This window comes from Aptenodytes forsteri, unplaced genomic scaffold, assembly GCF_000699145.1.
Source record: "Aptenodytes forsteri isolate BGI_AS27 unplaced genomic scaffold, ASM69914v1 Scaffold429, whole genome shotgun sequence".
NCBI lineage: Eukaryota > Metazoa > Chordata > Aves > Sphenisciformes > Spheniscidae > Aptenodytes > Aptenodytes forsteri.
In genome coordinates this window covers 197543-223812 of record NW_008794432.1, presented here as the reverse complement: position 1 = coordinate 223812, position 26270 = coordinate 197543, and the positions used below count along the sequence as shown (strand labels likewise).

Below are 26270 nucleotides of genomic sequence, written 5' to 3'. Positions count from 1 at the left end.
GGTGTGACTTTGGATCTTGGGTTTTCTGCTCTGGCGTGCAAGGGGGATGCACGAGCTGCCCCATTGCTTTGGAGGGGCAGGGCTGTCCTCGGTGACGGGCTGACAAGGGAATGTCCCCAGGATGGGACGCAGGGTGGTGGCTGTACCTCTGCATCGACTGGGACGGTCCTACCTTTTGTGATGGGAAGGGGCACGTGCTGTGTTTCCACGTGTGCGGGAGAAGGGTGTCCTAATGCGACTGAAACTGCTCGAGGGTAGTATTTAGGAGTGAGTAACCAGCTGGTGTAGCTCAGCGTAGCTCCATCAGCGTCAGATCAAGTGAAGGCCCCTGAAGTCAAGCAGATGCATTCATTGACACCACGTAAAAGCTTCCCCCGCTGGCAGCCCGTGCAGACCCCAGCAGGCTGTCCTGGAGGGGCCGAAGGAAGACGATAGAGGGGTTGGCGTGAGGAGGGGCTCCCCCCATGGAGGAACCCTGCTGCGGTTCAGGGAGGGGGCCTGGGAGCCCCTTTCAGTGCCTCGGACAGCCGGGCCTTCGCTCTGGGGTGGTCCCGAGAGCGCTTTGGGGGAGATGGGGGAGTGGTCTGGCTTGGCGTCCCACTTCGGGTTACAGGAGCCACTTCTGCTGGGAGTGACTGGTTATCGTTACAGTCAGGTAATAAAGAGCATTAATTAAGGAGGAATGCTGGGCTGGTGTCTGGGGGGAGGCAGGGGCTGTGCGGGGTCGAGGTCCCTCCTGCCGTAGGGGATGTGTCTACCCCTCCGTACCCTCTGGGCAGCCCAGGGTTGGGCACGTGGAGCGATGGGGAGATAGTCCCGCTGTCCCTTACGCAAGGAGCTCTGTCCCCGTGGCTGGCTCTCCCCGGCTGGCGGATGCGCAGCCCAGGTCTCTGGGCAGGGACAGGATTTTGTTGCGGCCCCTCGCCATGTCCCACTCCAGGCAGGGCAGGCATGGGAAGGACGCCATCCCCAACCGGAGCGGAGCAGGGCTGTCACGCTGGTTGCTCTTCGGGCTTCGCCCCGTGTGGCAGAGCCAGCCGGGCTCCTGCTGATGGGGAAGTGGGTCTGAAGCCGAGCGCCGGCCCCGCAGCTCCCTGGGCTTAGGTGCTGTTTGGTTAGCCAGCCATGGCACGGATTCCTCGTGCTCTCGGCCAGGCCGGCAGCCAATCCGCCAGCGCCAAAGGATAAACAGGGGAGGAAGCAGAAGGGGGTGCTGAGCAGCATGAGGCCCCGGGAATGTGCCGATGCGGCAGCCTGGCCTGCCGATTGCACAACCCCTCGAGCACGGCCGCAGGAACGTGCTCAGGGCTGCGCCGGGGCTCTGCACCTCACTGCGGCACCGGCCGCCCCGGCGTGGCGTGCCGCTGCTGAGCTTCGCAGGTAATGCCGTGCCGTACCAGGTAATGGCTGGTGGGCCTTCGTGCCCAGCAGCATTTGCTGAGGCTGGCTGCGTTTGTCCTGCTCGGCTACGTATCCCACCAACGCTCGGCACCCGCTCCAGTGCGTGCTGGAGAGCCGCTGGGAGAGGGAATGCTGCACCTTGCCGTGTGGGACCGTCAGCCAGGAGCTCCTGGGGTCTCCTGGGCCTGTTCCACTGTGCCCCCACTGGATATTTTGTTATTGCCTCCCTGTTCAGCAGTAATTTTGTCACCAGGGTGCTCTGTGCCTCAGTTTCCCCATAAGTGCCCTGCCCTAATGTGCTTCGTGTAGGGAGTGTCCTTGGGCAGGTGGATGTGCTTTGCTGGTTGCAGCGACCAGCTGAAGGACCGTACCAAAAGCTATGGGCTCTCCGGCGTGCTCCAGCCGCCTGTGCTGTACCACCAGCACCACGTCCACGAGCCTCCTCTCTCCGCTGTGCTGTATCTGACGGCTCCCCGGCCTGCTATGGACTTGAGCGAGCCGCGTGCCCTTTGCACCAGGTTTCGGGTGAAGGTTTGCACACAGCGGGATAATGGACCTGGCCCGTCTGTAGGTCAAGGACTTCAAAGCAAAGGGCCGGTGCCACTATCTCCTGCAGGCTGCTCCCTCTCCTGGCTGTGCTGCACGCCGGGCACTGCCCAGCGTGTCGCTCGATTCAAAGGCAGCACAGCAGTGCTCCTCCAAAGCCCTGGGACCGCAGACGCTTGCCTCCGTCCCGGCCACGCTGGCAGCGGGGCCAGAGGTTTGGCTGCCGCGGTGCTGCTGGAGCGCTCCTCGTCCTGCCTGAAGCGAACGCGGGGCAGCGCTACAGCCGGTGACGTCTGCCGCGCTTCAGGCAAGTGTTTTGGAGAAATAGATGGACTTTCAGGGCAGCCCATGGTGGAGGCCATCACTTGTGCCTGTCTCTTTTGGGAACCAGGCAGGGCTGAGGTGGCAGGGAATGGAAATGTGCGGCAGGCAGGCTTACCGGGGTCTATGGCTTTTCATTCATCTTCATTGCAGTCCTCTTCTCGCTGGCTTTCACAGCACTCGGGTCAGAGCACGGTGCTTCATTTGTAATTCAAACCTCCAAACCCCCAGCGGGTCCCTGAAACCCAGAATAAAAATCCACCCTCCGGTACGTGGCTTCAGTGCCACGGGGAGGCTCTGGGCTTGGCACAGCCTCTTCTCTTCCTCCTCGTCATTGGTGTCCCCCCGCTCTTCGCTGATGTTCCCCAGCCCCTGAAAACGGTTGACCTCATTGTCATCTCCAGGTTCCCACATCTGGTTCCCATTAGCAGATCCCAGGATGAAGTTCTTCAGCTCTCTCCCTTCCTCCCACCCCCAGGTGACCCAGGCAGGATTATGGGTGATTAGAAGACAGGCAACAGAGCAAGAATAGGTGGGGGAGGGACTGTTATAAATAGAAATACCATAAACTTATCAGCCTATCACTCGAGGTAAATTCTGGTTTTAATCTCTCAGACCTGTAAATATGACGACTCACGGGGGCCAGACGCCGTTAACTCTTTCAGAGCCCCGTGGCCGCGTTGCCCATCTCTGACGGGAAGCGGGATGCGGCGGAGCACCTGAAAATGGGACGGGGAGCAAGTTCTTGAGGCGAGAGGGTGTCGCCAGGAGGGACGAGCTGGCAGACCCGCGCTGTCGGAGCAGGGGCAGGGAGGAGACGGCGGTGTGGGAAACACCTCCGTTTGGATGTCGATCGTGTTTGGAGGTTTGGGGAAGGCAGAGAAAACCAGTCCAAACATTGGGATTCCTGACATTCTCACACGTACGGGGGCCTCTGCTCGCCCGGCTCTGCTCGCGAGGAGGGTGCTGCGGGTTTAACATCTTGTTCTTCAGGCAAAGTTTACTTTTTTGGGGGATCTCCTCAACCCTTTTGCTAAGGGAGGGGTTAGAAAGCGGAGCAGACGGAGGGGTGACATGGTGTGAGAGCGGGGTGGCAATGCGGGGGCCAAGAGGAGGACAGGACATAGGGACCTGGCAGGTTTGGGAGTTTCTTTGTAGTGGCACCAACTGAAGGAGTTGTGAAATAGAAGGTTGTCCCGGAAGAGTTTGGCCTGAGGAATCTCCATGTCTGTACAGGAGGTCAGAGTGTTAAAAGTGGCTGAATTACTTGGTCCTGGTACCCTCCTGCCCTGGGATGTTCGTTGTGTGCAGAGAGCACGAAGAAGCTGGTTTGCAAGACCTCTTTGGGCAGCTCTGTGGGTGCCTGCGGCACCTCTCCCAGCTTGCTGCTCTGGGATGGAAGGCAGAATTCATCCTGCTGAGCTTCGGGGACATCAGAGGGGTTACAGGTGACAAAAGCTCTCGCATGCTCTTTGGGGCAGGCGCTGGTGCAGGGACAGGGCTCTAGACAGGAGGTGCTATGTGGGGATTGCTGCTGTTCCCACAGTGAGAGGGCAAATGCCGACAGCGTGGGGAAACTCAGAGCTTCCCTGGGCTCCTCCGTCTCTCTTTTGCGGGGACGAGGAGATGTGGGAGTCTGTCTCATGCAGAGCCATGCGGATGTCGAGCTTCCCGGGGTCCTTCCTCGGTGGCTTCCCGCTTCTTCCTAATCCCCGCTTTGGAGGGGGAAGGAGCGTTGTTAGTGTCGTTAGGAGCTCGTGACTCTATGGAGAAGTATTAGCTTTTAATTAATCACCTAAGCTGGCTTTTGGTAAGAGCCCGGCCTGCGTGGAAGCTACGGGCGGTGGGATGTTCCTTGTGCAGGTTTGCCAGCGAGACCCACTGCCCTGACATCCCTGTTTTCGTCGTAGCTGGTGCAAGTGCCTTTGTCCCCAAGCAGAGGAAAATCCTTTATTTTTAGCGGGCAGCCCCTTCCCATCGCACATGCGCAGCCGGACCCCGCCACGGCTGTTATCACATCTCTAACAGCTCCACAGCGGCGCAGCTGACGCACCTCTCACGTCACGGTGCTTGTCTCACCCTTCGCCTGGGTCTCAGCTGAGGGCTCCTGAAGGTGACTTTTAAGACAAGGTAGCAAAGAAATAGGAAAGCCCAGCAGCACTGCTGGCTGTTGAAAGCCTCCTGTCCTTTCTGGGGAGGTCCTGGGCTCCTCTTCCACTGTGGAGAAGCTCCTGGAATTTGGAGGTGTGAGGGAAACCCACTGGGGTCAGACATCTTGAGAACTTTTCTTGGACAGACTCAGTAGCTTGTGGAAAGGCAGAAAAATTGATAAAGTGCCTTTTTTGCTTCTTTGCACCTGGGTCCCAACCCTGGGACTTGGGATGAAGACAAGTTTTCTGCTAGCTTTTGTGGTGGATGTTTGCCAAAAACATCGTGTGATTTATAGCGCAGACTCTTTGGCCAAGAGCGAGGCAGCGGAGAGCGGGGAGCGCTCACCCCCTGGCAGAAGGGCTTTAGCCGATGTTAAGGGGTCACAGTGGCCGAGGAGCGGCTGCTTGTAGAAGAGGTGCCTCGGTAGAGCCACGCGTGGTGAAGTGTCGGGAGCAGGCTATAGCAGAGGTCCTCGGGGATGAGTGAGGGACACGAGCACCCATGGTGCTGGCCATCGGAGAGCTCTTCCAGTCAACTGGAACTCAAAGCAGGACGACGGCATGGTTGCTACCACGTCACTGCAACTTCAGGAGAGGACGTGGCTGTCACAAAGGAGTACCGCTGTGCTGACCTGGGGTCTGCAACTATATAAACGAGGTGCTGGCACAGCTCGGGACCTCGCAGGCTCTGCCTGCCCTGTCCTCTTCTCGCCACGATGCTAGCCTGGCAGCAGCATCACGTGTCCCTGCTCCAGATGCATCTTTTCGTAGCAAGAGTTCGCATGGGAGAACATCACCACCTTCTCCCCCAAGTCCCCGGGCGCTGCCGCGGAGGCGCGTGGTGCACAAAGGGTTAGGTGTCTCGCAAGTGAACGGCTACCCAGGTTTTTTCCCTCTAGCCAGGGTTACTAAGGGAGAGATCCCTCCGTCCGCGCACACACCCTGTCCGTTTGGCAGAATTCCTAGCTGGATTTATTTCTGCCGATTTGCTTGTCTTGGTATGAAAGGGATTTGCAGAGGGGAGAGCTGCAATTGGCCGGGGGTGGGCTGAAACCCCCCGCTCTGGGTTTTGCGGTTCAGCGGCTGACCTTTTCCCCAGCGCATGGTCTGCGGGGGGAGGCAGGGGTCAGGGTCTTCTCCTGGGCAAGGGACGACGTGCTTTAACGTGGAGCCGCGGGGTCTTTCAGGAAGGGCCGTCTTCGTTATCTGAGCTCGGGGAGGTGGGGGGAGCTGGGCCTTCTCTTCCACTTTCTTGGCAGTGTCTTTGGCACCGAGGGCTGGCACCGACCCCAGAGGGCTGCAGACTCCCACTTCAGAGAGACAGATAAAGAAAGCACTTTCTGTCAACAAAACCCGGCCCAGCTTCCCCAGAACAGGAGAGGAGGAGGAGGAGCCCTCCGGGAGAAAGGAGAGGGAAGTCCACCGCTTGCCCGTGCAGGAGAGCAGAGGGAGGAGGGCTCCTGCGGGGTCGGGAGCTGATCCAGAGCTGTCATGGCAGCAGCGGAGAAATTCCAGCGCGTTCTGCAAAGCGGAGGCAAGGGTTCAAAGGGAAGGCAACCAGCTTTCCCAGAGCACCCCCTGATCCCACGCTTACAGCCCTGCCTCTGCGGGGATCGCTCTCTCCCATGGCCTGCAAAGGGGAGCCCCTCCATCAGCCCCGGCGAGGCCAGCGGCTCTTGCAGCTTTGCTGACAAAGCTGTGGCAGGCCACGTCAGCGCCAAGTTGGTGGTGGTGGTTGGGCAAGACCTGGCTCTCGTGCTCTGTGGAGCCATGTGTCTTGCGTAGCTCAGGCCTGACCCCATGATCTCCCTTCTCCCGTGTGTCCTCAGCCTGGCCGCGGGAAGCCCTTGTGTCCCACAGCCAGAGCGTAGCTTGCGAATTGCTGTAGGTAAACCCCGCCTGTGTGTCCAACTTCCCCGGTGGTGTCACCACCCTGGCTTGTCCCACGCGCCCCATCTCTGTCTGCTTTTACACTGGGATGCAGATGGGTATGGACAGATGGCAGTCCTCAGACTGAAGGATCTGCTGACCTTCTCAGATCAGTTTCTTGACTCTGCAAAGGTCTGGTGGTGTTTCTGACCTGCGAAACAAGGGCCTTTCGTGTCCTTCTCATGCCTCATGCTTCCACCTCCTCTCCACTCGCAGGCCACGACATTAATGGAGCTCTGGAACCATCTAACATCGACACTAGCATCCTGGAAGAGTACATCAGCAAGGAGGACTCACCAGATATGTAAGTGCTTCCCTTGCTCCGCAGCAGGAACAGTGTTCACTGTTGTTTTCTGTGGAGACATGTTGAGCAATTTCCAGCCCTGCAATTCAAGGAATCATTTAGAAATCACCGTGCACCCTGGCTGCGCCTCTGTCCCTCCTAGAGTCCTCCTTTATTGCTCTTTGCTCCCTTACTCGTTTCAAGTTCTTCCTCCTGTCTCTTCCCGGCTTCTTGCCTTCGAATTTCCCCAGTCTCTTCTGTCCCCTCTCTTTCCCCTCCTGAGGCCACCGCAGAGGACTTTTCCTTAATTCGAGCGATGGGAAAGCAAGCGCTAGAAGCTCAGTGTGAAAGATTAAATCCCCAGCGCAGCACGAGTGTGGAGAAGGGAAGGGTCTCCCTGTGTGCGCCGACACTGGCAAAGAGGGGGGGAGCAGACCTGGACAGCAGCCAAGGTGATCTGGGCGGCAGGGTGGGAGCGGGATCTTTGGGGCTGACGTGACAAAGCGGCTTCCCTGTGCTAGCCTGGAAGCTGAAGCACGGTGAGCAGATCCCGCTGTCTTCACAAGCTTTGAGGTTGGTGTCCTGGGCACTTCTGGCCTTTACAGCTCCACAGGTGGAATTTGCGCCCTTGGGGTTGCATCAGTCCCACCAACCCGGGTGACTGACCTGCCTCCCTGTACGCTCCTGCTGGTGCCACCACAATGCTGCCTGTTTTGCTGTTTTCTGGGTGTCCCAGAGCACCTGAGCGGCTCCGTCCCCATTGCTGCATGGCTGGGGAGGGGAGGGGCGGGCAGAAAGTACCGTCTACCTGTCCCTCTGCTGAGGTTGTCCCCTTCTCTCTCTCAGCTGTTTCCCTGACATCCCTGCTTCAGCCAGCTATGCACACCCCCAGCCCTCCAGCTCAACCACCATCAACGCGCCTCTTGCCAGCTCCATCGCCAATGTGACCAACCCCGCTTCCAGCGGTTCCCTCCACCTTCCTCCCCCGGGCAGCCAGATCCCAATCCGACATGGTCCTCTTCTGGCCAACCCTTGTGGACCCGGCTACGGTGCTCACCTCAACTGCAATAACAACAATGGCATGGTGGTGCCCAAGGGCTACCTTGGTGGCCACTGCCTAAACAACGTGGTCCCTCCAATCAAATCAGAGCCCAAGGCCTCCTACGCACCTGGGTAAGTGGGGTTGGGGTGGCAGAACAAGGGCAAATGGTGGGACAAGTGCTCCTCCAGGCTGGTGGGGCCTGGAGGGTTGGTGTAGTTTGTCCCACAGTGTCGTGTCAGTCCGTATTAAGCCCTTGCTTCACAGAGAGATGCCTTTTTTACAAGCGTAGGTCCTGAAGTTTCCTGCAGGGTTGTTTGGTAGATCTTGTCTGTATGCATCGAGTTAGAGAGGATCAGTAACATCCCCCATGTCTGCAGGTGGTGGTAGAGCTGTCGGCTCTGGGTGACCGGGATACCTATGCTGCACATCTACAAGTGTGTGATGGGAGAATATTGTAGCGTTGTATTTTTTTTAAGAAGGAAGAGACACAGAATAAATCTGAACAAGACAAAATTCAGTCTCCAGGATGTTCCCCTGACTATCCCAGGGGAAGATGTTAACCAAACTGGGCAGAGAGATGTACTTCCCTTGGCCTGATGTTGTAGATACTCCACTTAAGAGAAGAAAAAGATGGCATCTGAGCTGGATTTGTACTCCTTTGCAACGAGCTCTGGATGCAGACCTGGTGAAGGGGAAGAGGATGACCGGGTTCTAGTATTGCTGATGGGCTCGACTGGACAATTAGTCCTGAGAGGAGAAAAGATGTGGTTCCTGCTCTCTGGGATGGCCTTGCCCAGAACAGATGGGAAGGGAACGACCCTGGCAGGCTGGGAGAGCGCAGCCACGTGGCAGCTGCCATCTGCAGTGGCCAAAGGGGCCAGACAGAGACCATGTCAGCAGAGAGCACTTTGGCAGGCATGGCGCGCTGAGAGGGATGGCTCTACGGTGGTGTCTGGGGTAGGAGCTGGCATGCATAAAGCTTTACTGCCTGGAGACCCAAAGGGAAGAACGTGTCTGGTCTCTTCCTCCTCATGCACCTCTCCGGTCCGTGCTGCTCTCCCCCAGTCATAGGGGAGACATCAAGAAGATGATCTGAAGCTGGACAGATGAAAATCAAGGTGTGCAGCAGCATATTCATCAGCAGGAGGCCTTGGCAGTTGGCAATAGTCATACCACGAGGAGCTGTGCCATGGTCCAAGCTGTCTCTCTAGCACAGGTGATGGGTGGCCCTGATGCGCTCTCTGCACGGCCAATCTCTGTGCCTTCTCCAGTGGAGATGGTGGATGTAAGGGACGAGGAGGCCAGGACGGCCCCAGGACTGCTCATCTCTGCAAGCCCTGGCTTTTCTCCCTCTGCCTCGTGCCCTCTAGTGTTGCCAGCAAGTACGGCGTGGCGATTCCCAGGTTTGGAAGCCTGCAGCACACTGAACCAATGATTCAGCCATAATGCAGCTCCATTGGGATGGCTTTGGCCCTTTGGATGAACTTGGAAAGATCTTCCAGAAGGAGACAAGCTAAACAAAATCTGCCTTTATTTTATTCCCAGACCGGGGAGTTCTCCCTTGCTGTGTACCCAGAAGGCTACGTGCAGCTTAGGGGGAACCATGCCCAAAGGCATGACGTGATGCCTTATCGTGTCCCTTTCTTCTGCATGCATCTGGCATTCTCCAGGATGTGAGAGGTCATGAGTAAGGATTGTGGCTTGCTATTAGAGGTGGAGACCTTGGTTTGGATGTAGATGAACTGGGTCAGCTTTGATGGCAGCATTTCTTCAGCATCCCGGAATGACTCTTCCCCGTTGTACTAGGCTTTTCCCGGAGGAGCAATGTCTCACGTGTTGGATACCAACAAACCCTTCCCTTGGACTGGGCACATCCACACTACCTCCCTATGTGAATTCTGCAGTGTCCACCTTTCTGCTGCAAAGCCTTTTCCAGCCTCCAGGATTCCCTGAATTGTCCCGGGCCCTTTTGTTACTGGCCAAAATTTGGCTTGCTGAGGCACAAATCCTGATAAATTCGTAGGAAATATAGTATGAAGTCATGGCCAGCGTGGCAAGGAGCCTGGAAGTAAGGCTGGTGATAGATGCTCCAGACCAAGCGTAGGAGGGGAGTGGTGGAAAGGTGCTACAGGTGAAAGTGGAGGATGAGGGAAGTACGGTGAGGGTTCTTCGTTGGCGTTACCCTGCCTCATCCTCTCCAGCTACTGCTGTGCACCACTTACCATGCAGAACCCATTTACTGGGTCTTGGGCTCCTCTGGTGCAGGAAGGTCCTGGTGGGTGTCCTGGTTTGCAGCTGTAGTTGTGGGTGCCGTCAGGAGCAGAGTTTCAGAGAGGCCCGTGCGTGGTGTACGGCACCTTTCCTCCCCACAGCCCTAAGGGCCTCGTTTGCTTTCTGGCCAGCTTTCATCCCAGAAGCACTGGTTCATCTGGGAGTATTTTGCAGCTGCAAAGCTGACGGTGTACGATGGGGGAATGGAAGAGGATCCCCGCTGAAAATCCACTTGTGGTGAGGAACGAGGCGTCAGGAGACGGGGAGGAAAAGAGACGTCTTTGTCTTAGATGGAGCAGACTTTGCCAAGGTGCTGGGGCTTGCGGAGGCTGTGTGTCACCGGCGATGGAGCGGATATGCATGGGCAGACAAAATACCTCCCTGCCAAAGATCTCCACAGGACGGAGCATACTGCAAACACTAAGGTGAAGTGAGCCTTTCTCTGGAGCACGGGCAACGACTGCTCCAGCCACCAGAGCCACAGTCTCCCTTGCCCATCTCTGCTGCAGCTTTGGCTTGCAGTGACCGTGGCTCAGTCTAGCTGGGAGCAGGGCCTCAACTTTTTCCGTGCACTTGATCTCCAGAATGTTGCTAGAGAAGAACCAGTGTCTGAGACAGGCAAGTCCTTTACTTGTGCACCAGGGTGGTGGAGATTTTTACCCTGGCCTGAAGATGTGTGAGGCCCAAGCTTCTGCTGCAGTGGGATGCGTGTTGAGGAGGGGCTGCGAAAAGAAAAAAGAAAAATTGGTTCAAATGAATTTCCAAGGAGGTGCTTTGGCAACGGCTGAAGAGCCCAGCTGCCTGGAGTCTGTGCTGGCTCGAGGTAAAATAAGGAAGGATGCAGGAGCTAACCAGCTCCCTGCAGTGCATCTGTGCTGCCACTGCACACGACAGGGCTGGTCCTCAGTCCTGCCGTCCCCGAGCCGTGGGTGTGCTGGAGAAGGCAGCTGAGAGCTCCCCCTTTTATTTGGTTGCGTTTTGCAGTCAGGGCCAAATCCTGCTCCTGGTGATGTTGGAGTAGAGCCAGGGTGATACAGCCAGCAGCTGTGGTGGTGCTCAGGTTCGTACAGGTCACAAGGCAGAATCCATCCCGTGGGCTTCCCAGCCTTCGCTTTTGTGCATCGGATCCCAGGCCCCAGCCCAGCTCCCCCAGAGCCTCCCATTTACCCACGGTGAAGCACACGGTCTTTCTCTGGGGGACGGATAAACTTCTGCTTGGCTTCTTTTAACTGGAGGTCTCATTGGCAGGTCAACAAAATGTCTGTCCCTGCTCCTGAGGTCCAGGGAACCGCTGTGGGGAGCGGGGTAGCAGTGACAGCTATGGCAGTCCCGAGCTCATCTCCTGGACACGCTCGGGGTGACGGGGATCTGCTGCGGGTGCAGCTGGGATTTCCGACCAGTTTTTGATCAAACTGGACCGATCGGTTGTGCTGGAAGCTGGTTTAAAATGACCTTCCCTTTTCTTTCCCCATTGCTCTGCAGCACTTTACCTGACTCACCCCCGGACTCTGGATCAGAAGCCTACTCCCCTCAGCAGGTGAATGGTAAGTGCTTAAAAGAGAGAGAGGGGGGGGAAAAAAAAAATAATAATCCAAACCCCAAACCCAACATCCTCCCCCTCTTTGTTCTGTGCAAGTGGTTGGCTCTGAAATCTTTATCAGACGGGAGAAAACAGGCGGCTGCAATACGTGGGGAGATTATCAGTTAGTAAATATCCCTAGACTTTCGCCTATTGTTCTGCTGGTAGTCTTTGCAAGGGGGGAGAGCAAGCGAGAGAGGGAACAGGAGAGAAGGCAAGGTGGGAATCCACTTGCACAGGGAGAGATCGGCGGTGTGGCTTGTCCCCGGGCCGGGTGGGATGTGAAGCCTGCGAGCCTCCTTGTCCTGCCCTCCGCCTCGGGTGAGCGAAAGGCAAGGAGTGTGAGCGCGTCCCTGAAATGGAGCCCGGCTTGGGGAGACAGAAATGAACCTGCCGCTCAGCAGTAAGTTCCTTCCCAGCCCTTCCCTCCCCTCCAGTGGGGCCAGCTGATCCTGGGGGTCTCCTGCTCCCCCTGCAAAGGGCAGAGAGAGCTGGGTCCCCCCGGGTGCAGGCAGGGTCACTGCCAGGCCCTCCTGGCTCCCCCTGGAGAAGCCACCGAGCGTTATTTGGTTCCTCTGGTGACCTTCACTGCTCTTTGGTGGAAGAAACTCCTTGGTGAGGAAGGAAGGTTGCTTCTGGTCTCCCTTCCCCCTCGGCAGCAGCACCCTCTTCCCCAGACTCCAGCCCAGTCCCCACCAGGAACAGCGCCTGCTCTTTTTTTTTTTTTTTGATGGAAGAGGTCAAGAGTTCTGTTTATCTTGCTAAAAAAAATCCCTGGAATTCCTCCTGGCCCTTCCTTAAATATAACAAAGAGGCCGGGTTGCTCACCACGGGGAGAGCTGCTTTGACGTGCTGGCAGAGCAGCAGCACCTCTGCTTGGAGGGGAGAGGAGACTCCGGAGAGCACCCGCAAAGCAGCTCCTTCCTCGCGAGGGAAGGATCAGATTCCCAGTCCTGGTTTTTCCCTGGAGCTGGGAGCACAGAGCGTGGGTCCTGTGTTTGGCAAATGCATCGGCCCCTGTCCCCACCCTGGTTAGAAGCCTGTGGGAATTGCGATGTGCTGTGGACACGGTGAAGATGCAGTGCCTCCTGCGGGGGCGTGTTCTCGGACACTCGCGCATGGGTTGTCCCTTGAAAGCTGCACAAGATCTCCCAGCTTGTACCCGAGCCGCCAGCGCCAAGGTTGACCATGCTGCAGGGTCAGGACATTCACTTAAGATGATGTAAAGACGCCTTTCTTGCAGTGTTTTGCAGGGGAGGACGCAAGGCTCCTCTCCCAGCCCTGAAGCGGCTGTCCTTCTGCATGGGCTTGGTCTCCGAAGGTTGTTCTGGGGCTGTTGGAAGCTGTATCCACCAGCTGGGCTGAGCGGTGCCAAAGCCGCCTGGCCGGCTGCGTTGTTGAGCCGTGCTAGTCTTTGCTCCAAGTTACGCAGGTGGAAGTCGAGTGCTTGTCAGGATGGCAGGAGCAGAGATGGGTAAGGGGGATGTCATTCCCAGTATCATCACTACCCAGCTGAAAAGCAGAGAGATACTCTATCTCAGGGACGTCACCTGTCAGCCCCGGCCATTGCATGAAAACAAGGCTGCTTTTTGGTCCTGATCTCCAGATTCCTGAGGATGGAGACCTCCCCTCCTCCCTGGAGCCCTAGTGCTTGGCTAGGCTGTCCCTGAGACAGCTCCAGAAGGCAGGCTGGCCCAGGAGCAGGACTCTGGCTGTGAGCATGGGCAGAGGAATCCAGGTCGATGTGTGCTGGTAAAGGGCACTGAGAGATCTTGGCGGGTAGCAGAAAGCCTTCGAAGGGGGCAGAATGGGTGGAAGCGGCCCTGCCCCGCCAGCCTTCGGTAGGAGGGCTCAGCGTAAATACATTTCGCTTTTCTCAGACCTTGCAGCGGGAGGAGTTTTCTGATTCCTGGTCAAGTGCTTTGGCCTCATTAGTCAACCACTGACTGGTTGTTCTGAGACCAAAGTCCATCCAGCCCAGTGTCTGGCTCAAGGCTGGCTGGTGGCACCTGCTTAGGGGAACAGCCTGGCAAAGACCCAGCGGATCTCTTCCCTGCTATCCCCCTCCATGTCCCCATAGCCTGTAGCGAGCTTGGACAGTCCCTGGATGTGTTTTTTCTCCCTCCTGCAATTTGCTGGTGCTTAGCTTAACCAGATGTCGACAGCGGGGTGCAAAGCAGCTTTGTCTTGCACTTAAAACACCTGCAAAGTCACCGTCCCTTCCCACCCCTTGGTTTCCTTATACCCCAGGGCCAAACGCCCCAGGAGTCAGTCCCTCATTTCTGCGGGGACCTTGGTGCCCTGTGGGGACGCCTGAAGGCGCAGGCTAATGCGGACGCGCCTCCAGCCGTCAGGCAAAGGCTGGGAAAACAGATATGCTTTGTCCTGTTGGAGAAGAGGTTGGTGGAGGCTTGTTCCGTGGGGCTGAGGACCAGGCTGCGCGTTTCCCACAGGCAGGGGAACCCAGCCAAGAGCTCCTGTTCTGAGGCAGCGGCCCAGCTGCACGTTTTGTGACTACCTGGGCCTTTCAGTCCCAGTTTCTCTTAGGGGATGTGCTTCAGCTGGGCACCGGCACCTGGCTTGCTAGCAGGTTTTTGACCAAACCTGTCTGAGCGTGCTTTGTCGGCACAGATTCGGTGCGCTGGATTCCGGGGAGGTCTCGGGAGGGTAACGTGAGTTTAGCTGATCTTTTTGCTGTTATTTAAAGGACCGTGCCGTCAGCCTCCTTAGCAAGTACAGGCTTTGGGAGTGGTATTGAGATCTTCTGTTTTAATGCTAGGATGGGAGGGAAGGACTTCCACGTGGGAGAAATGTTGAACTTCCACACGAGGCTACTGTTACCCACTTCTCCAGGAGCTGCCTGTTAAGGCCTCAGATTCCCACTCATCTACATCCAGGATGTTCACTCACGTTTTCCTGGGAGATTTTCATGGGAAATTTGCAGATTCTTTCAGGTCATATTTTTCTCAGCATGACAGCTTCGGCGTGCGCTGTTCTGAAAAGTTTCTCTCACATGTAAAATCTCGAGTATTGAGATTTTTCTGTGCACAGATTGTCTTAGGTAGATCTGCTCACAGTCTTTGTCAGCTCACCTCTCGTGTGTCTTGCGCTAAAGTTGGTGATCATTCTTTTAGTTTTCCTGTATTTTTTTCACTACGATTCTTCACTTGCAGAATCTAGCTGTGGAAAGGTTTGATTTTGCTAAAGAAACATGTTCCGGGTGAAAAGTTTCTTCTCTTTACAGTTTCTGTCCCCTCTTTACAGCTTCTGCAGTGAGACTAGAGAAGCTGGAATAAGAGATCATTGCAATTCATCAGACTCAGATCTTTGCCTTCCACTTGCTCATGGCACGAGCTCACTTTTTTTTAGGGTGCATTAAAACATAAAAATAAGCTGCTGCAATGATGCCAACACTGACTATTCCCAGAAAGTTTGGAGCAGGCGCTTAATCCTGTCTTTATGGCTGAGTTCTGAGGAGACTGATGTTAAAACTTCACCGGTGCGGTCGCTAGCGTGACCAGTCCTTCGGTGCTGTAGGCAGTGTCATACAAACACCTGAGTTCAGAGAACACAAAAACCGTGGTCTGCTCCGTCTGAGGTGAGCGCTGAGCCTGTTCAAGTCTTGCCAGCACACCAACTTTCGCACCGACGTGTGTATTTTTCTTTAGTAGAATTATTCATATTATTTCCTTTGGTCAAATCACTCGTTTCTAGTCATTCTCTGGGTATGCTGGGTGAGATTCAACCACGTTGCTTTGCTTTACGCGCTTTACTTTTTGCTCTTAGCCTCCAAAAATGTTTTGGTTCTAGTTAAAGCCCTCAGCTGAGCACTGGCATTGCTGTGCAGCGAGCTTATGGCTAGCTGGAGGCCTAAGCAGCTGCAGAAGGGGAGATGGATTTGCATGCCCCTCCACACACCAAGCATTTCTTTTGATCGTGATATAGCCACATCGACCCTAGTCATGGCATGGCTTTAGTATCCAATTCCAAATAGAGGAGGAGAAAGGTAGGATCACATTTGAATGTCCCTTTTTGTTTATTTAAATTTAGAGATCAAAGTCTCCTTCTGGTTTCAATTTAAAAGGACCAAGCAAGTGCCCCCACAGAAGTCCTCACTGGTGATGCTGATGAGCTGGAGGTGTTCAGGGCATTCAGTTGTCTCTTCTTTTCTCTGGTTGTTCCCGTGCCTGTCTCTGCTCTCGTTGGAGAAGAGCACAGCAAGTGTCCTTGCGCGGTAGTACTCTAACGCAGTGACAAGCCGCCTTTGGTGCCTCTGGCCCAAGCTGGGTGTGGGCACCCTTGGGACATCTCTCTGCTGGGACTATAGAGGAGACCGGGCGACGCACCGAGCTGGGACCCCGAGCTTTCAGCTGACCAATGCTCTGTGGGATGAATCCCACCCTTGGCTTCTCAAGGCTCTGTCAGCGGGTGGGAGTCTGGTTTCTCGGCAGGGTGTTGTGGCCCACAGCTACGAGGACCCATCATGGAGTGGGTCTTCTTTACCACAAGAGCAAATTGCCGGGCACTTTCCTTGGGCCATGCCCAGAATCAGTAAAATTAGGCAAAGTTCAGGTGCTTTCTCTCCAGCTCTGCATTTCCAGGCACAGGCTTCAGACCCTGCTGCTGGCTGTTGGACCTTTGCCCCCAGCTGTGCTTTCCTGGTCCATGCAGTTCCTTGGTGCTACAGGAATATTGTCGTTGATGGATTTTCTATTTGAGGGGAAATACAAAGCTAACACAAAAGCTGCCTGGGAATCCCTAAAGACATGCTTTCACTGCAGAGCATCCACACGAGATAACCTAGGTTTAAGCAAATACCAGGAATGTTTGTGGGAATCTTCCCTGTTGTCCCTCAGCCTGAGGACCCGGTTGCCCTTTGAGTTTTGGTTCTTTGAGCTTCGAGATGCTGGGCCTTTGCCTGCTTCCTTTGTCTCACCTCTTCTCGGAAGATGTACGGTACAAGACACCTGGTTTCGTAGTGTTGTGTGTCCCTTTATCAGCTGGCCAGCCGGGACCCTGCTGTGTCCTTGCTCTGTAGATACCGCTTGGACAGACTGTGTCTGAAGTTGACAGCCGAGGCTGCTGGCATGAGAAAGGAAGCACTGCTCTGGTTCTCATGCTGGGGAACCCAGGAGGTGTCTGTGGGATGCTGAGGCCATTAAGGAACCTGGGAGGAGAAGTCGGTGCAGGGCAAGGTGGCCCTTGCAAGGCAGATGGGGTGGCTGAGGGGACACGGCCGTGCTGAGGCTAGGCGGAAGAGGCAGGGAGGTATGGGTTCATGGAGATAACCAGGACTGGGATGGTTCAGGGGGAGAGGAGTGCTGTGTCTGTGCTGGACCTGGGCTTAGGACACACAGCGCACGGCCCTGCCTGCTGGTCTAACAGCTACGACTCTTTCTCTCTTTCAAGATCCTCATCTCCTCCGGACCATGACCCCCGAAAACATGTGCCACATGACTCCCCCTTCTCGCCTGGAGCACCCTCCTCCGCCGCCTCCACCTCCACCACCCCACCTTCAGGGTCCCCCGCCGCCGCCCCCTCACCCGCACCAGCAGCAGCACAACCCTCACTACGCCAGCCTGCAGCGAGACATGTACATGAAGGCTGAGCCCCTGATGCCGCCGTACGGCATCGGGCAGGGCATGGCGCCTGCCGACCTCCACCATGCCCAGCAGTCGCAGATGCTGCACCAGCTACTCCAGCAACATGGAGCAGAGTAAGGCCTCAGGGAGCTGGGGCTTTTCAGTGTTATTTGTGCGATTTGGGGAAGGGGGGATGAGGGAACGGGAGCTGGAGGATTGCAGAATGCATGAGCAAAATTACTGGGTTTAACTGCAAGTGAAGGAGCGTGCCCTGGTTCTGCGGGAGCGAGCTGGGGAGGCATCGTGGGGCGGGGGTTTGCAGCGCATGGCTTGGAGTTGGGTGGTGGGGACAGACAAGAGGAAAGCAAAGATGTGGCTCAGTGCACGGATGGCACAGAGCTTGGCAGTCACGGGGTGGGTGGGCAGAGCCTTGTGGGAGAAGGTGGTGATAGTGCTGAAAGAGCCTGCGGCTCCCTGCATGAAGGTGTTGGTTTTTATGTGAGATCCCAGCTTTTTCCCGGTCGCGGGCCGTGGGGCTGTTACCTCCCCACCTCTTGCTTTCCTGCTCAGCCTTTGCTTTCCCGCGGGTCTCTGCAGCCTCCCGGTGCACCCTGCCAAGAAGCGGAAACACTCCGAGTCGCCCCCCAACACCCTCAATGCACAGATGCTCAACGGGCTGATAAAGCAGGAGCCAGGTATGGGGTCCGTGCCACTCAACCCTGACAGAGTCCAAACGCCTCCCTGGCACCAGCCGGGAGCGCTCTCACCAGGTATGTGGTTTTTGCCCCCGTCCCCCTTCCCTTAATACCCCCAGCATGCAAACCCCTGCTGCCAGCCCGGGCACCCCGCTGGGCCAGGGTGCTTGGGAGGGAGGGCACGTGGGCACCGCAGGGTGCCAACCAGTGGGGCTCGCCCCGGCTGGGCCCCCAGGAGGAGAGCAGGGCGGTGAGTTCATCCTGGCCCAGATCTCGTGCCCGTGGCAGTGCCCTGGCAGTCAGGAGGCAAGCTTCAGGCTGGCTGCACAGACAGTGCCAGTCCCTTCCTTGTTCTCTTAGCCAGCTGGACACTGTCGGAGTGATTGCAATAGGTATTTTCCCCTCGCCACAGGCCTGATTCAAGATAACGACAGCTTGAATGGCTCCTACCTGGATCCCAACTACCAGTCCATAAAGTGGCAGCCACATCAACAGAACAAGTGGGCAACTCTGTATGATGCCAACTACAAAGAACTGTGAGTAATTCACCCACCTTTGGAGAAAGTCAGATTCACCTTTCCTGTATCGGTGGCAAAGGACTGGGGTTGGGGGGATCATACTCACGAGATGGGACAAGGATCTCCCTGGGCTCCCCCTCGCCCTCTCCTATCACCTGCTGATCTCTGCTTGCCTGCACTGTGGTGGAGATACTCTCCCCACTGTACCTTTGCCATTGGGAAAGTTACTTCTCTGCACTTCTGCAGGGCTGGTGGAGGATTAGGAGATGGGGCTGGCTCTGTAGGAGCCAGCAGAAGGCAGTTCAGCAGCTTTGGTGGCAGTTCAGCAGCCACTCAGACCTTGGTCTGCCGTGGAAGGTTGTATTGGCACATGCAGCCTTGCCCTGAGCATGGTTTGGACCAGCAGCGCCCTTTCCTGCTGCCCAGGCTTACCAAGGTCCTGGATTTTAAAATAAGTGTTAGGATTTACTAGGCAGTGCATAGCATGGATGACTGGAGGCAATCTAGAGCTACTTCAGCACAGCTTGAGAGCAGCATGAAAAGGAGCCTGAGGAGGAGGAGTGGGAGTGGTTGATGGGCAGAGGAGGAAAGGAGGAGAGAAAGAAAGGAAGATGGAAGGGGTTGAGGAAAGCTGGGAAGCCAGGAGGGGCCGTGAGGTGGCAGAGAGGCAAGGGGAGTGGGTGGAGAGGAAAGCTGGGGTGGCCGAGGCAGTTGGGGGAGCAGAGAGTGGCTGGGTGGGAAGGTGGGCTGGGAGCTGGAAGGAGAGGCTGGAGCAGAGGAGGGTGGAGGCAGTGTGTGGACAAGCTGCACAGGGAAAGAGGAGTGCTCAGGAGGAAACCGCTCTGGATCCTCCCTGCATTCCTTGGAGGTGACAGAGAGCTGGCAAGCAGCAGGCTGGGTTCCAGGAACTGCTTGCTGAGCAAACGAACCCCCCCATTTCCCCTCCTCCTCTTTCTGCACAGCCGGTGGCTGGTAGGGGTCCTCTTGGGGGACACAGGAGGGGGTGCTCTATTGTCTGCGATACCAAATAACCCAAGACTATTATCAGACCTTGCCTGGATGGTGCTCAGGATGGGAGCCAAGGACACCAGGCGAGGCCAATCATGGAGGCAGAGTAGGGTCTGTGACGTGCAGGGAAGCTGCCGCTGCAAGCCCCAGCCCTCCTGCACACAGATCTCCTGCTCAGCCCAGCCCTAGTCCTTGTGTCATCTTTAACGCAGACCTGGCGGTGACTGGGGCGTGCTATGGGTCGTTCCCCTGCGGAGAAGTGGCTGTTGGAGTCGGTTACTTCTTCGGTGACATCCTGTCACTTGCAAAGACCGTGTTTGTGGCTGTTTCCCCAACCACAGCAGGAGAGGGGTAATCTGGGGAGGTGGTTACTTCTGTTTTACTAAACTGTTTCCGTAAAGGAAGCATCTCCCACCTTCAGGTGGAATATCAACACCCCGATTGACCTATTCCCGTTGGGGGAAGGAAAATAAGGGAAAGGAATAACACGACAATGTGGGATTTCTACCCTGAAAGGATAGGCTGCATCCTTCACCAGCAGCGGCACGCTCTGTGCTACCCACTGGGCTTTGCTCCTCTTCCCTCCCTGGTCATTTTCTCCACTGCTTTATACATTGGGACTGTGTAGTTTAGGCAGTTCCCTGCAGTGTTTGTCTGTCTGGTAGTTTTAAACCCACGGTGCAGCTTTGGATCCCCCTTTCCAGTGTATTTGGCAGTCTGCTGAAGTGCACATCTCCTCTGCTTCAACTTTCAGTGTTTCCCCTATGGCATGAAAGCTTTCCTTTAGGGTGCCGTGGCTTGGCACCCTTCCCAAGGGGCTCCCTTTGCCAAACCGTTTTCCCATCATGTGTTGTGTTGACGTGCGGGCTACTTCTGGGAACTTGTGAGCGGCTCCGAAGTCCGGTCCTGCAGCCCTGCCCCTGCTCTCCACCGTCAGTTTGCTTTTCTGTAGATTGCAGGACAGGAATCTCTCGCTCAGCACGCACACGCCGCAGTCCCCAATCCCGGGTCCCTGCTTTCCCGCCCAGGGCAGTGTTCGCAGTCGGCTCCCACCTCCTCCGAGCGCTGTCTGGACACGTCATCTCTATCGCTTGGTTTTCAACCAGGGCCTGGGCATCGCTGGGCAGCTGCGACGCTGCCGTTTTCCCACCTGACAAAGCCACCTTCGGCTTTTGCTGCTGTTCTTGCTTCTCCCAGACTCTGGATTTGGGCCAGTACCGCTTCCAACTGTGAGCATCAGTATCTTTGCCCTATGTCATACGAGTTCTGAGAAGTCGAGGCACCCGGAGAAGCGAACCCCGCTTCTCTAACTCGGGCAACACTTGGTCACAGCCTGTCAGTCCCTGGAGTGGCCTCTCTTCCACCATCAATCTCCGCAGGGCTTTCACTATGTGGCAGAAGCACAAATGCACCTTGTGTAGTCAGCAGGGTCCGAAGAGCTCTGCGCATCGTAGGAGCAGACCTTTCGCACGGCCTTGCTTTTCTCTTTGACGTAATGAGTCCCCCTTTTCCCTCCATCTCACTGTTTACCTGCGCTGGGTAAACGGTCCCTCATCTGAAATACATCACAACTCTTTCAGCTTGTCACGGACTGTTTGCAGGTGTTACAGTCCCTGTTCCAGAGATTTGCCGTGCACCCCGGTATCATACCGGCAGACTGGCAGAGGCAAACTACACAATATTTTCTGCTGGGCACAGAGACGTTGATGGAGTGCTGCAAACCACAGCTTTTAACTTCTGCAAACCCAGCCCTGCTCTGCCATGTTCTTTGGATCTGTGCTTGGGATCACTTGCCTAATACCTGCTTTTAGGGTTTAGGGCGAAAGCCAGAGCAAACCTACTTCTGTGGCATTTAGGTCATCATCCCGTTGTGTAATGAGTAAATTCCTTTTAACTGACTTCATGTAGATTTTGGGAACCCACGTGCAGTTTGTTGTGGTGCTGGATTTGACCAGAATTAAGGGTTAAGGTCAAGGGTTGATCGATTAATTTTTAGTTAGACACTACCTCAGTGGACTCCTCCTCCTTTGCGGTGGGTTCGAGGCCAGGTAGCTCTAGGAGAGCCTGTGCACGCTGAACCTACATCTCTTTCTAAATGGAAGATCGCTTAGTTCTCCTGGGACAGCACTGCACCAGAATAGATCTATGAGAAAGGCCAAAAGATGGATCTTCCCTTCCTTCTTCTATAACGGCATTTTTTAGGTTGACTAATTCGAGTTTTAGCAGGTAGGAATCTCCTCCTTCCTTTCTGCCTTTTGGGTATACCCAGCAAATGAGCAGGCATCTGTGTCTCTTAGAGATCCGTGAGTATTTCCACAGTTTAGTTTCCTCTGAGATCATAAAGCAAGGACCAGCCATTCCCAGCCTGTTCTCTGCTGGAAGCCGTGCTCTAGTTTGGATGTGCTGTTAGAGTTTCCTGCCCCTAGAGGGAAGGTAATTTTTCCCCTGTGATCCAGGTGCCCACAACCTATTCACAGCCCCAGGAATTTGAATCGTCTGAATCATCTGATTTTTCCTACTCTTGTTCTTAAAAGGAGAGCGGAAAGGTAGGTTAAGGAGGGAGACCGAGCCTTTAGGATGCCGTGAGCCCGTAGGTTCTTACCCCAGCATGGTGTTTCTCACCAGTCAAGAGCTCGTCAGCGTTTTAATCAGCGATTGCTGCACACAAAGAGCAGCTCTGTGCCCTGGCGTGTGCAGAAGATTGACTTCTCCAAAGCCGTCCCTGCAGGTCCACCCTGCTCGCAGCCTCCGTGGAGGGGAATTTTTCAGGTTTGTAGTGCTTCCTCCTGTTCTGCCTCAGAGAAAGCCCGTCCAGCGGTTACTGCTGCATAGGAGAGATCCAGCTCTGCTCCTGCATCTAGGCATGACACTTTCTGTGGGGCTACTGGAATAGCTGCTTTGTCAGTACTTTATTTAATATATTTTTGAACCTATACAGAATAGTTTATGCTGGTGCCTGTGGATCTGTGTGACGTTCCATGCTAAGTATAATCTTACAAGGCAAAAAATACAATTAAATGATATCCCATGTTCTCCTCCTCTTGCACACACAAAATTAGGTCCCTTAGTATAGAATCATTTAGGTTGGAAAAGACCCCTAAGATCATTGAATCCACTAGTAACCATCGCTGAAAGTTTTTGTTCCTCAGAAGAGTTTCCTGCTACGGTTTGTGATGATCAATAGCCCTGAGAGAGTTTGTTCCAGCTTCTCTCAGCACCATTCAAGCCCATTTAACAGCTCTCTTCTCATACGCAGTGAGTGTAGCTGTCACATCAGATCATATTTGTATCTTGTGCCTGTGAATAAGTGGAAAATTTCATCTCTGTTCGGTCATTTTCCTGGCAGAAAGCTACAGAGTAGGAGCCCTTCAACCATTCCTCTTTTTCTGCTGTTCTGGGCTATACCTTGGAGCCAAGCTCCTTCTCAGCCATTGCTGTGGCTTGATGAGATGGGGACAGCATGGGGGGGATCTGAACTAATTCTGCAGTTCCTAAGTAGCTTTTCTGCCTGCTAAGAGACCTGTACAGTGAATTTTTTTGTGTGAATGGCAACAGATTCTCTATCCCCAGGCAGGTGTGGAGGGTTGCTGCACGGATTCAAGTGGAGGTGCCTGGAAATCCGTGTCTTGGCTTGCTGGGCTTGTGTCTCAGGCTTTGCTTAGGTGGGCTGAGGAATCTGTGTTGGTTGAAGGAGACCGAAGTCTCTGGATTAGTTTTATTGATAATATGTTTCTTCTTGGCCTTTTGCACTGGTTTTGTGGTTTCAGACTCACTGAACCTTCAAAAGGGTTAGCTGGTTTCCAGCAGCGGTGCCAAAGAGGCCTGGAACCGGGCAGTTCACTAATTTACTCCTGGGAGCAGGGGTAATTCATCTCCCTGACAGCGTGCTCTGATAAATGCCAGCAGGCTCCCTCCTCCCTCTCCCCATTTGTTTACAGTTTGAGGTAAGGCAGCTGGCGAAGGGTAGTGCGGCGCTCAACAGAAACATTTCCATGCTGAGGCCAGAGCCGCTCTGCTCTGACCCTGGGAACTGGGCTGGTGCCGTTCTCTTCCCATCAAGCAAACCGGTGCTCTCCAGGCACTCTCCTCTGAAGCTCAGGGCTGCGGGCTAAACCTGAGCTGTCAGGCTTGCGCTCCTTGGTTGGAAGAAATGTCCTTATAAGCGGCACCAAACCTGGCCTTGCTGCAGGTCCTGGACCTCACCAAGGAGACGGAGACCAGTGTGACGTGGTCCACTCCTGCGGGATGTGTTTTGGGTTAGGTGACACGGTGTGTTGGCTCTCTTGGCCAGCTTGGCTAATCCCATGGCGATGGGTCACTGAGGTCTCGCTCTCTCATGCCGTTGAGCGTATCTCAGGCAGCTGAAGCGACCACGTACGGTGCTGAGCCGTGGACGCACTGGTGGGATTGTGTCAGTCTGACATGGACTGGGTGAGATGGCAGCGTCACGCTGCTCGACTGTAGGTTCCCATCCTCCATCCCGGTGTTTGTATCCCAGAAGAGAAACAAAGCAGGGACTGCATGGAATTAGGGAGTGGTCCTTGCATTAGGGGGTCTCCAGACATTATGTCTTAGGAGTGGTTGAGAGATTGGGGAACCTGGAAGGAAGGAGGAGAGAAACCGGGGAGATTTTTCTTCCAGAGAGGAAACAATTGAGGCAACGTGAGCATCCCCCTGACAATCCTGCTCTCGGCCACAGATCCCCAACAGTTCCCTTATTATCAGACACATTTCTCCTTGCAGTACCTTTCCCTTTGCTTTGCACTTTAACATGTAGGGCGAGGGGGCTCCCTGCTCCTCTAAGCGTGGATGCCAGACGTGGCTGTGGGGAGTTTGTAACCTCTCACCCTCACTCGGATTGGGAGAAACCTCCGCTCCTCTGATCCTGGCCTTCTAAGTCCTGCCTTAATCTGCTTTTGTCAGTGGGGGCGTTTTGGCTAAAATAATCCATTTGACCCCAGACCTTTTATTCCTGACACTTCGCCCTCTGACCCCTGCACTCTCCCCGGGAAAAGCCAGCATGGCTTTGGCTGCCCCCGGGCCGTTGACTTGTCAGCGCCTTGTGTCATCCCTAATCCCAGGAACCGCTTCTGCATCGGGCTCGCCTGCCCTTCCTTCTCCTACCGCCCCGTTCACAGCAGCCGCCCGTCCAGAGAGCACGTCTCGGGAGGGGCGTGCTGCCAGCCTGCTGCCCGAGGACGGGGTCCGGGGCAGGGTGCTGGTGACCCCTAAGGTCTCTGTGGGTTAAGACGAAGGGGAGGATGTTTTTTCATAAGTGTCACCGCGGTCCTCACGGTGCCTCAGGCGGTGACGTCCCCGCACCATGTGGCAGTAGGGGAGTGGGTTTGCTGCTTCCAGGTGGGATTTACAATGTGAGAGTACAAAAGCACTGGAATAGGAGATCCAGGGGATACCCCGCCCTGCACGCTGTCTGCGGCGGGGGGGCGATCTGAGAGCAGCTTCTTGGCTCAGCCGGAGGTGACGGGCTCAAGGCAGAGGGCTGGGGACATCCATGGCCTCTCTGATACCTGGAAAGCAGCTGCTTGCCTCCGATCTACCCCAGCGCGGGGATCCTGCTTTGGGGGATGCACCAGCCACAGCCATCGGGAAAACTCAGAGAAAAGGAGCCTCTGAGAAGGGGACTCTGGAGGGACCAGGCATTTCTAGAAGACAGAGGAAGGAGAGACTGACTGTCTCTCCTCTCTCGACATGTGTTTAGCAGCCATCAGTTTGAGTGATGTTAACCAGAGCGTGTTTTGGAAGCATCCATGGTTTGGAAGTTCAGTCAGTCCCTCCCTCTCCTCTGCTTTCTCTATTAAAAACCAGTGGGGCAAGTGGTGAATGCTCGGGGGTCTTGGGCAGACGGAGACAGAGAGGGGGTCTTGGTGAAAGCAATCAGGAAGGGCTCCGGCACCCCTGGCGTGAGCGCAGAGGGTGCTCGGGCCAGCCCAAGCCACAGCTCGCCATGAAGAAGAGTCAGACGGAGAATTCGGGACTGAGGCTGGGAGGAGGGTGAGAGCGGAGGGGAATTCCTCTCGTGCTTCTGGGCTAAGGTAGTGCTCTGCTCCCACTGTCTGGTTTGTGTTCAGGGCACGGCGGCAGCCCCAGGTCCCTCGGGTGCAAGAAATGAGTAGTAGTTGCTCACGGTCATCCCGGCATTATTCATGGCTGCCTGGAAATACCCACAGGTTTCGTCCACGTTAACCCTTCAAGTGTGTGTGGGGGGGAGAATGGCTTTCTTCCCAGAAGAAAGGAGGTGGCCAGCCCAGGGACACCAGGGAGCAAGGGTGACCAACAGTCCGTTGCTGTCAGTCTGTCCACCTCCCCTCCCATTGCTCTAGGCAGTATCCGTCCATCTGTCTGGCTGTATTAAGAGCTGGAGGTGGAAGTCAGAAGTGGTTTGCTTTTGTGGAAGAGCGCTCCATAATTTTTAAGCCTGATGTCAAAGGCTAGGCTGAGCTCCCCTTTACCTCATCCATAGTTCTTTAATTAAAACCAATAGGATTTTGGTGTTGTGCTGGAACTGCTCGATGGGGAGGCGGGATGAGAGGCGTCTCCTTCCCCGCTGCGTAGGGTGGGCAGCGCCCCGGGGGCCCACCAGCCCAGGTCTGGGTTTTTGGATGGTGAGAGAAAGGGGACTTGCTGCAAAGGCCACATATTTCCCTCGTTCCCATGGTAACCAGCCCATTAAGGAGATGTAGATTAAACCTCCCCAGCTGGTGTGTGTTCATCGGGCAGCCACGGCCCCCTCCTCCTCCTCCTCTGGACGTGCCCGCTGGGAGCTGGAAGCTTTTCGCAGCAGCCGGAGCAGGTGGTTGTGATTTCGGCAGGAATCCGGCACGCAGGCGGTACCGCCTGGTAGCAGGGCCAGCGCAGGCGACGTCGGGAATGCGACGGGTGAAGCGAGCGGAGGTTTGAAACACCCCCCCCCACCCCCCCCAGGTC

At 55.6% G+C, this 26270-nt stretch overlaps 1 protein-coding gene across 1 annotated transcript in view; it reads left to right on the top strand.

The window, feature by feature from the left end:
* The first annotated feature begins 3114 nt into the window (after window positions 1–3114).
* MYRF (myelin regulatory factor) overlaps window positions 3115–26270 on the top strand; it is a 49000-nt gene continuing 25844 nt past the window's right edge. The window contains exons 1-7 of the mRNA XM_019474701.1: window positions 3115–3190; window positions 6564–6651; window positions 7477–7803; window positions 11426–11487; window positions 16932–17238; window positions 17702–17874; window positions 18212–18335. Coding sequence (XP_019330246.1) covers window positions 3115–3190; window positions 6564–6651; window positions 7477–7803; window positions 11426–11487; window positions 16932–17238; window positions 17702–17874; window positions 18212–18335 — 1157 coding nt within the window. The remainder of the gene's footprint in view (window positions 3191–6563; window positions 6652–7476; window positions 7804–11425; window positions 11488–16931; window positions 17239–17701; window positions 17875–18211; window positions 18336–26270) is intronic.